General features: G+C 39.4%; 1 protein-coding gene across 1 annotated transcript in view; it reads right to left on the reverse strand.

The window, feature by feature from the left end:
• The window catches only part of znf608 (zinc finger protein 608), a 40316-nt gene extending 29355 nt beyond the window's left edge, over positions 1-10961 (reverse strand). The window contains exon 1 of the mRNA XM_007573178.2: positions 9870-10961. Within this exon, the coding sequence (XP_007573240.1) occupies positions 9870-10589 (720 nt within the window). The 5' untranslated portion in view covers positions 10590-10961. The remainder of the gene's footprint in view (positions 1-9869) is intronic.
• Between the last annotated feature and the right edge of the window lie 70 nt (positions 10962-11031).

The raw sequence follows: 11031 nt of genomic DNA on the forward strand, positions 1-11031 counted from the left end.
TTTTCAGGTGGGAGTGGATGCGTAGCAGCGGAGGGCCTGCTGAATGAGTGTGTGGGCGTACGGAGCCTTTTCACGCTAACAGCTAATGGACTCTCAGCTGCTGCTCTGAAAACACACGCCACGGCGCCATTTGCTCCTCCGCTTGTTTTCCATCCCGTCTTTCATGAACGCTGCCGAGGAACGAGGTCAAACGGAAAATCATGAAAGAGTCAAGCTGATTAGTCAATCTGGCTGCGGTGCAGTTTGTCTGAAACGATTTAATCTGATGCGATAATAGAGAAAACCTGCAGAGCATTTTACATCTGACTGGAGAATTAGAGACAAGCTGGAACATTTTAGCATTTGTGCTCAAAACAATTAGTTGCTTCTTTGTAAACATTTTTTCACACTCAAAGATAATGCTTACAATTTGCTATGTTTTTCTGATATTATCAGGTAAATGAGGCTTTTTTACAGTGTAACTAATCCCCAAATCTACTTCTTTTTTTTTATAAACTCACTGCAAAACCAAAAAAGTCTTACCAAATATTTCTGGTCTAGTTTATTGTAAAAGTAGCTTCTACTTAAAATGAGACAAAACTAAGTCATAAGTGACTTTTCAGCAAAATATCAAAGCTGTGTGGTAAAGCAAATATTTCCCTAATATTGATGAAAATGCTAGTTCCATTGACAAATTTTATCACTTATGAGAGAAATGTCTTGTTATAAGTGAAATAATCTGTCAGGGAATCAAGTAGTTATTCATCAATATTAAGGAAATATTGACTTAAAATATCTAATTTAAAGTCATAAAAATGTTATGCAATAATTACGTTTTTTCAAGCACCATCATCAAAATCATCATTACACATGAAATATGTTGTTCAATGTTTGATTTATGATGTTTCAAAAGCAACTTTAAATGTTTTAGTTAAAGGATCTCAGTATTTCGGCTGTTTTGCAGTTTTTTGGAAGTTTGTTCCAGATTTGTGCTGTTTAGAAGCTGAATCCTGGCTCAGTGCTGCCCTCTTTGGGTTAAACAGTGGCACTGCAGTTGAATTTTCTTATTGGTTACAACCTTCCAATAGGAAAGCTGTACGCCCCCTAGTGGCGAGTCAGGAGTTGGAATAATCCCAGATATTCGAGTATGGCGAGCGTTGATTGGCAGCAAGAAACTTTTTCGTTATAACGAGATACGAAAAGTTTCTTCTGTGTTGTCTGTGAACGAGCGATTTCTAGTAGCTGTTGTGCTAAAGTTCAAAGATAACAGAGAAATAATCAAAAAGGGCAAAATCAGCAACAGAGTTATTGGAAACATTCACAGCCTTTCTGATAATCATGTCCAGTGTGTGTGTGTGTGTGTGTGTGTGTGTGTGTGTGTGTGTGTGTGTTGCTTGTTTAACAAGGTGAATTAGACCAAAATTATCAAGAACGTCACACAACCTTTTTGTCTTTGAGCTTATCAACATGTTGAAATGTCCCACAATTACTAAACAGCCATAATCAATGCCTAATAGATAACAGCTCATTAAAGTCGATAAAGAAATTTTCCACATATTGTGGGGTCTTGTAGAGACCCCTTGCAAGTTACTGCTTACATCCGGAAACTTCCTGAATGCGCACAGTGATGGAGGAAAAACCACGTTTCATTCCTGCCTCAGTAGAACCGTTAACTAGATGAAACCTGGTATTATTAATTCAGTCTAGTTCGCCACAGCAAAGGGAAAAATAATGCAGAAAAACCATTAAAGATCAACTCAAAACCACTTTTTTCGCTCTCTGTGTCAGTTATGCTACACACAGACTTGTTGCCATAACAACTGACGACAGAGCCACTTTGTTTCCAGATTCTACACAAAAATCACTCAAACACACAAAGAACAGGACATGCAGTCTGTTACAGTTTTATGTTTTTAATGTTTAGTTTGTGATTATTAATAAGTGATCGCTGTGGTAGATTAGCTACTGCTGCTATTAGCTAAGCTAACAGAGGGGTACCTGATCAGCTAACTTAAGTTCCTGCTGTGCTGATGATCTGTCAGAGTTGTGTTAAAGTCTCTTTTATATTGTAAAACAAAAAAAAAACACACAAAACTCCACAACACATACAAATGAAAACAAAAACAAAAGAGAACAAAAACACAACATCCCCCTCCCCCGCGATATTTTTTTCCTAAATAAATCCTATCAAATTGATCAAGTTTTCAAAAGTTTCTGACAAGAAAAAGTCCAAAGGAACTGTTCATTAGTCCTGCTGTGGAGGATTTTACTGCAAAAGACTAAAATAAAAATGTATGAGATTAATGAAAGATGAGACTGTGGTGCAACATTTTATCTGGTAATATGTTATGACAAACATCAGATTAATAAAGTCATAATATATTACCTGATAAAAATATGCCACCACAGAACTACTCGCCAAAGAAATAAAAAAAGTATGAGACGGTGTTAAAATGCATTTACTTTAAAAAACGAGCCGAATCTCTTTCTGTGTGGTAAATGGTAAAAATATTCCACTCTACATAAACAGCCTTAACCTTTTGACCTATTAGAGGATAACCAGTTAGCCTGAATTCATGCTAACTGAGTTCAGTTAGCATGAACCTCAGGAAAACCTCAGCCGTTCATCAAAGTCTCGCCCAGCTCGATGGATCTTGTTAAATTCCTGTTTTTCCTCCCATTAAAAGAAAAATAAAAACTACATCAGAAAACAGCAGAGAGATCGATGTGTTCACCAAAATACAAGAGTTTGTTTTTAAAAATAAAATCTCAATTTCTGAGCTTCCTCTGTTAAATCTGCTAGAGTTAAACCTGAAGAACTAAATTATATTCATAGGAGAGGTGAAAAGAGTTATTCACAGAAAAGGAGAAAACATTCTTTCAAGGTCACTCGCTCATTTTGAAAAACATCTAAAGCTCCAGCTTTTCTCTGAAATTCACCAGGGAGCCTCCTGCTGCTCTCTGCCGGCCTGATTTCCATTTTTTGAAACCAATAACTTCCCGTCAATCACAGCCACAGAAAAACGCCTCGCAGTCGGACAGAAAGAACAATTAACGCCGAGGAATCAGGAAGTATAAATATTAAGCAGCGATGTCGGATCAGGAACTCGGCACAGCCGGCCCAATCTGCTGGCTTCTGGTTATTTTTATTCAACAAACATCATTTTTTAATAATCACACAAAAACAAACAACTGAAAATGAGTAATTTGCTTGATTTTGTGCAAAAATAAAAGAATTTGAACACTTCTAGACAAATTTAAAATCATTTGTGGAAAGCTTTAAAACACAAAACCTCGCTCTAAATTATTATCACAACTAAACTCAAAAAAGGTGAAATAAACAGAGTTATTTAAAAATCTACACTCAAGAAAGATTATGACTCAATATTAACAAAATGTCAGGAACATTTGATAATTACAAGATGGAATTTAATATTGTTTTTTAAGAAACAATAAAACTTATAGTTTACTCAAAAAATATCTCCCACAATTTACATCATACTTTCCAAAACGTTACCCAGTGAGCAAAATAAACTGAGAGGAAGTGAAAGGGAAAGAAATCAGGAATTTATCCTGAAAACTCAAGAAAAGTATCTGAATTTGTTCTGAATTTACAGAAATGTTTCATTTTGCCTGATGTGTGATTTCTCCCTCTGCAGAGATTTTAGGATAAAACCTTGAAGAGCTGCAAAGAAGCTAAACTTTTGTTAGCAGTCTGGATTTTCTTGCAACATATTTTCCAGAATTCACCGTCCACAAAGCTACGCTGTAATTTCAGGAAAAGTAACGTATAAGAAATAATATGTAAGTCGAGGGAAAGTGAGCTGGAGTTTACTATGAACATTTAAGAAGCATAGCTTGTAAATTTTTAATTAGTTCTGAAAATTAACCAGTAAACTGGTGGAAAATAACTTTTGGGAAAGTAACATTTAATCTTCTGCATGTTCTGTAAAGCACTGAGTAAAGAAAGTGAAGTGTAAGTTCCAGGAAAGTTGTTTCGAAGATCGTTGTTTTGTTTCGTTCTCACGGCTCATCCTGTTTCCACCCACCCAGCCAAATGCCAACTCTGCTCACATTCATCGCTTTGGATTCAGCAGCCGAATCTCTAATGTTAGAAAATCAACAGGATGTGAGAATCCAAAGTGATGCAACTGTTTGTGATTTGCTACCAGATTGTGAATCGATCCACCGTTTGAGAAGAACAAATGTTTGTGCTACTATATGTGCTGCAATTCCTGCTGCAATTCCTGTAAATGTAAGAAATGTTGGATTTTGCAGAGATCTTAAGTAAACAAAGACTGTAAAGCAGCTAATTTGGGATTAGCAATCTGGTTATCATGTTTTCCAAAATGTTCACCTTACTTTACAGTAATTCAGCCTGTTAATTCAGGTGAAATAAGAAAACTGAGACGCAGTTAACAGGAATGAAGAAAGAAGGAAAAGAAACAAAAAAAAATGTAAAAAATAAACAATAAAATAATCTGGATGCAAGAAAGCACTAAATACATAACATGAAACTTTAGAAAATTGCATAAATAGGAACTAAAACTACTCCTCCAGTTGTTTTATTTTCACATTTCTCTCTTTTCTATCAGCTTTTATCGTCCTGCTAAATTCAACATGCTCACATTTCTCATGTTTTTCTTTGTGGCACCAATTTATTCCTGATTCCTCCTCCATCTGAGCTGACAGGATGTTCATATCCCACCACCAGATGTGGTTATTTTTACAGAAATTTGGACCATATCTCTGCTTTTCATCTTTTCTGGTGCTGAAATATAACAAAAGGAGCGTTGAGTCAGATTTATCTGCTCTGACGCGCTGACATCAGGCTTTGTCCCCGTTTTAAATCAACTCTCCCAGCTTGTGAAATGTCTCAGAGCGAAACTCTCGGCTGCTTCGCAGGGATGAGTCAGATCTCCGACGGTCTGGATTCTACATCGAGACGTTTTGCAGCTGCAGAAAATTAGACGTGCGTTTGGAAAAGACATCTGGCTTCCTGTTAGATAACAGGCGGAGGTCTCTGCTGAAAATGAAAGTTGCAGATTATAAGCAATAAGAATTATATCTCTGGTGAAGTCTGGACACACACAGGCGACGGCTGATGAATGAAAACATCAACCAGGCAAACAAGAAGCGAAACAAAGCCGGGTTTACTCTGGAAGCTGGAGGAATTTACACATTTTATTCCTGTTTTAGGTTTATTATCACCTAAAGGTGTTTAGCTGTGAACCTGAGCAGCTTCCATCTCATGCTTTTGTTTTCATGTAATCATCAGGCTTTCTAAAACATGAATGATAATCAGGGTGTTACTAAGCAGAATGCATAATTCAAAAGTTTTCCATTGTTTTTCTAGACGGTTTATAATGTTTAAGCTGTCAACATTTACAAAACAATTCAGAAGGTTCGAAGCTACTGTTGAGAAATGTAAATATTATCAGAACAAAAGCAGAATAAGCCCCAGATACGTTTATGTTCCTCTCATTTGAAGGATTTTCACTCATTTCCTTGAGTGAAAATCCATCTATGATGTCAAATGTTAGATAAAATCAAAGCTGAGTTGTTAAGAGGTGATCAGTAAAGGGCTGCTGTAAGGACTGACTGGCATGATGACGATTTTTACTGGACGATAAATTCTCCCACAAGTTATTGTGACACACGGTAAAATTGTGTAATGGTAATGGGACAATAATGCAAGAACACATTCTCAAACATCAACAAACTTTAAATTCTAGTGAACATTTGAAAAATATCCAAAATGAATAAAACAAGAGAAACGACAAATAAAATGGATTATGAATTCTCTGTAAACAAAATTATCCTTCAAAAAAATGATGAGTTGAGACCAAAACACCAAACTGAAACTACCTTTTTTGGTAGAAAGAGAAAAAATTAGAAAAACAATAAATAAACCAAATGGAAAATATTCAGCTCATTTTACTTTATTGTGAAAGGCCTACAAGTAAAAAATATTTATGTGAAAAAGTTTGTATTTTTAATGGCTTTTCAATCTTTTAGACTTTCTGTATGTACTGAGTTTAGCATGTTTGGATTTTAAATTCTCTTTAGTCTTTACTTTAAATAAAATTAAGTTTTGGTTTTTGCTTCCTCACACTTTTCCTCAGCAGGTTAGTTGGTAAGAAATACTTTGTTGGATTTAGAAATCCTCCATCTTCAATCTCAACGAGATGCTAACATGCTAACAGGCTAACAAGGAGAAGAAAAGCAGGAGAGAAACGAGTGATTCAGAATGGAAATGAAGAATAATTCATGTAGAGGACTCACTCAGGTGACTGGTTCTGTTTATATCGCGTTTCCTACATTTGTCGATACTCAGCAGTCAAATGTTTGCTGATTTCCAGCTCATTAGCTTGGAGATCACTTTTAAATCTCACCAAACGGCATCAACGCCACCAAAGAGATCCAACCTCGGATCGCCTCAGCCGAGTTTCACAGAAAGAAAAACCAAATCATTTTAACGAGCATTGAGCCGCTGAGCAGATTTTATTAAAGTCCGGCGCGTCCGGCTCTCCTTCCCGCTGCAGCCCGCAGGACGGACGGGGAGACGGAGCAGCCGCTCACGGCTAACTCCAGCTTCCTGTTGTCATGCAGATGAAAGCCGGAGCAGCAGCTGGATTATTTTATTCCTCTCAGCGCGGATCGGTACGTCTCTTCATCGTTTCAGTCGTTTCTCCAGGGTTTGAGTCTTTAGAACCGACACCGGCTCCGTCTGTCAGACTGAAGGAATAAATCTATCGCCGTTCCAGGAGTTACAGCCGCTGTGCTTCCATATAAATGTCATGCAAATTTTGAGACAGCTTTTAAAATTTAACAAAAAAAAAAAACAAAAAAAAAAAGTGAATTATGTGTGTTTCCGTCTAAGAGTTTGGAGCGAATCAACACTCAGAACACTCAAAGCTTGATTTCATCAGATGGAAAAAAAGAACTAAAGGCAAACCAGCATTAAACATGTCGTGCCTCTGGTAAGGCAAAGACCCACCAGTGGATGGGAACGTTCCTTATGGAAGAAATTATTTGTTTAATTTATTTTCATCTCTCCTTCACCGCTTTGATCGTTTTGTTTTGTTATTGTTTTTAAAAAAAACAAGAAAACAACCTCGAGTGACTTCTTAAATTGTAAAATTGAAGAAGTTACTTTGAATTTAGAACCGTTTCTAAGGCAATACTCTAAAATGTGTGTTTTGATCTAATTTAACAAACAAAAAAACAAGCAAAGTAGTCGAGTTTCCATCTTCGAGTTTGGAGCTAATCCACCAGGCAACACAAAGCGTGATTTCATTTGATGCTAACGCTACGCATGGCTGTAACAAACAGGAAGTAGAGGTTGCTAACCAGCATGTTCCTCCTGTGAGCTGGAGGTTTGGACAGTCAGCCATCAGTGCAAGTCCAGATGCTAACATGGTTGCTATCGGTTAACATTGTTTTTAATCAGCTGTGGCTAACAGGAGGAGACCCAAACAACCCACCCCATCAACGTGACAAAGATGGAGATGCTACTGCGATTTATTAACCAGAGGAAATGTTTCATTATCCAGAGAAACTACAGCAGGCCTTAGATTTAGTGTCAAAATTATAAATACTTCATTAAACGTTGTTGACTTTTTGACCCATAATAAATGAAACATATTTGATGTCGATTGGTGATTCTGATAGCCATACTCATCAAGACGTCATGTTTGTTCATGATTTTCTCAATTACTGACTGTATGGTGTCTTTTTATGACAACGTGTTTATTCAAGTTTATTTGTTTTAAAGCACAAATAAACCTGATGGATTGATTGTTCTACTGGAAGTTTTATGACAAAAAATATCTTTTATATCTCTAAACCCTACAGAATCTCATCTTAAATGTCCTTTACAAGAACTGAAAATACCAAAAGTTTATAATTTCCTGCCCAGCAGAGGCTCAGTTATTTTACAGTAACTGTTTCAGGGTCACACAAGCAGAGAAATACATTAAAACAAACAGCAGCAGAGACCAATACTGGTGTTTTCCTCTGGTTCGCCTCACTGATCAGTGGTTCTCATGCAGCCCAACCCACTGACTTTCCTTCACATTGTGTGGAAATTATTTAACATTTCAGATTTTTCTCAACCAGATTCCTTCCCTGAAGACGATGGTTCTCCACTTTCCTGCAGTTTTTAAGAAGTTGGCCGTTTCTGAACCTAATTTAGTCGTTTCCTCAGATGTTTCCTGTCCTTAATGACCGTTCCTAAACAGATTAACATCTTTTCCACAAAAACAAATCAAGTTTATTAGTATAGCACATTCCAGCAACAAGGCGGTACAAAAACCCAACACAAGTAAAACACAGCAGTTGCTGGTCCAGAACGCCAGCAGCAGCGTTCTGGACCAGCTGCAGTTGGAGGACAGTAAAGACACTAATGCACTAATCAGTACGAATAAAGATAGACAGATTAGTTTCTCTAGAACCTGCTGAGCCATTAGTCCTCTGATCCTGGAAATGTTCTTCAGCTGATAGAAGGCTGACTTTGTAACCGTCTTTATGTGGTTCTGAAGGTTCAGGTCAAAGTTCATCCTGATCTCTAGTTTCCAGCTGGAATAACTGAAGCTACATGCCGACTCTAGATTGGTCCAAAGATACCAATCAATCAATCAATCAATCAATCAATCAATCAATCATGTTTATCTGTACATCACATTTCAGCAACATGGCTGAAAACATAAAATCGTCATAAAAACATCAGTTCGTCAACAATTGTGAAAACCAGTAATTTTGTCAAGAGCCATCGCTACAACCATCAATGCACATCAAATATATTGATCAATGCTTTATTTATTATTAATCAAAATCACCTCTAACCAGGTGGGTTTTAGTTACAGACATTTGTTCCAGATTTGTGGCACTTAGAAGCTGAATGCTGCTTCTCCACGTTTGGACCAGAACCAGAACACCTGAGAGGTCTGGAAGGCTGATCCAACAGCAGCAGGTAATAACTTCAGCTCCTCCAGGCATTGATTTGTGACGATGTAGAGCAGTGTATCATCTGCATAGCTACAGCAGCAAATCTTATTATTTGTTATAATCTGAGTTTAGCCATAAGAAATGAGAAGCTACTCGTTAGCAGTGATGATCCGACAGGATCCTAGACGGGTTTGCTCGGTTAAATCCAGAGTTTTCAGCGTTTGATGACGTAAAGCTGCTGCAGTCCAGCCATGAACTGAATCGACACCAAACAGCTGAGTGGAGCTCAGACTCTCGATGACAGGAAATGATTTTTAGAAAACCCTTCAGATCAACACGTAAACAAAGCAGTGTCTCTCCTGCAGACACAAACTCCTCCTGGACATCCTCCCTCTTTGTCTGCCAGACTCTTCCAGCCTGCGTCCTCTGCTGTCAAATCAAATTCCTCGCTCTCCATCATACATCTCTCTTTTCCTCACCTCACCCCTCCACCCTTCCCTTCATCTTCCTCCATCTTCTCCCTCTGGATGACTTATTTAAAGCTCCCAAAAATAATTTCAGAAGCACAACCTGTCAGCCTTTTTATAAAAAGAATTAAAAAGAAAGAAAGAAACGGAGTTGATGACATAAAATGTGAATAAATTTGACATCATGAGGTCTTTTCCCACATGGGAAAAAGCAAACAAAGCATTCAGAGAAAACGATTTGTTAAAACATGCATCCAACCTCCTCTAAATCTCCCCAAAAGAAGAAGAAAGAGAAAATCAGACATCTGTGCAGATCAGCCTGGGAACAATGACAGCAGCTGGGCAGCAACAAAAGGACATCAAGATGCTCCGTTTGTGTCTTTGTGGCCTTCACACCTGCATCCCTCACTATATTTATTCATTTTATCGCTAAAATAAATCCTGTTGTGTGCCTGGGGATGATAAAACTCCTACCTTCTCGGCTCCTCTGTGTTTCTTGGCCGCTGGAGGCTCGTCGTGAAGCCGCCGGACAACAATAGCTCCTCCGCCGCTCTTTACTCCACAGTCCGCCGCTGTTTTCCCGGAGCCTCCGGTGATGGTGCTGCTGTCTCCCGCGGGGATCCGGGAGTCGGTTCCGGGTCCCTGGTGATGCTCCGGCAGGAAGACGGAAGGCGGAGGAGACGCGCCATCGTCGCCGGGCTTCTCTTTCCTGATGCGGGCGGGAGGAGCGGCGGCGTCCCGGTCCCTCTTCCAGCCCCGGATCAGGTTCTTCCCCTTCCGCTCCTCCTTGACTTTGCCCGCAGGAGGCTCAGAGATGCTGCTGCTGTTATTGTTCCCGTCCGCATCTCTGCCGGCCGCTGAAATCATTTCCACACCTTCCGCGCCTCCGACGCCGCGTCCTTGAGGCTGCAGCCGCCGCTGAACGACGACCCCCGGAGCCGCCGGATGATCCGCCGCCGCCTCCGCCTCCTCCGGGTCCGCTCGTCCTTCCTGGCCGCCTCGGCTGCGTTTCAGCGCGGATCTCCTCGGCTCCGACCCGCCGCCTGGTCCCCGGGTCTGGAGCGAGGACAGGGCCGCGTGTCTGTGGGCTGAGGAGGAGGAGGAGGAAGAGGAGGAGGCGGTGAGGTTGTGTGACAGCTCCCTGCAGTCTGTCAGCGGCTCTCCATTCTCCTCAGCGATCAGGAAGCGTTTCATCTCCTCTCTCCTTGTCTCCTTTGTTGATCTCCACGATCATCAGCATTCAAGTCATTGTCAGCGCGCCAGCAGCCGCAGTGAGGCTCAGAGGCGGTGGGCGCCTTCAGCAGCAGGCCTGTCACGATAACAAATGCTGCTGGACGATAAACGTTCCCAGAAGTTATCGTGATAAACGATAATATTGTTCAGAGCGGTTTAAGCCGCTGCACCATCAAGAGGCCCAAGAACAAAAGCTAACATGATAATAAATATACTTAAAGTAACTACAAATAATACAAACTAAATGTTATTTAGTTTTCCATACTAAGTGGAAAACGATTTATTATTTTTATAGTTATAACACCAATAATAGGTAACTCTTGGGGAAATTTAAAATATCCAACTTGTTAACTTATTAAGTATGAATTTAGAATTTTCTAATTCATATAGTATTAATTACATA

Source organism: Poecilia formosa, unplaced genomic scaffold, assembly GCF_000485575.1.
Source record: "Poecilia formosa unplaced genomic scaffold, Poecilia_formosa-5.1.2 Scaffold320, whole genome shotgun sequence".
NCBI lineage: Eukaryota > Metazoa > Chordata > Actinopteri > Cyprinodontiformes > Poeciliidae > Poecilia > Poecilia formosa.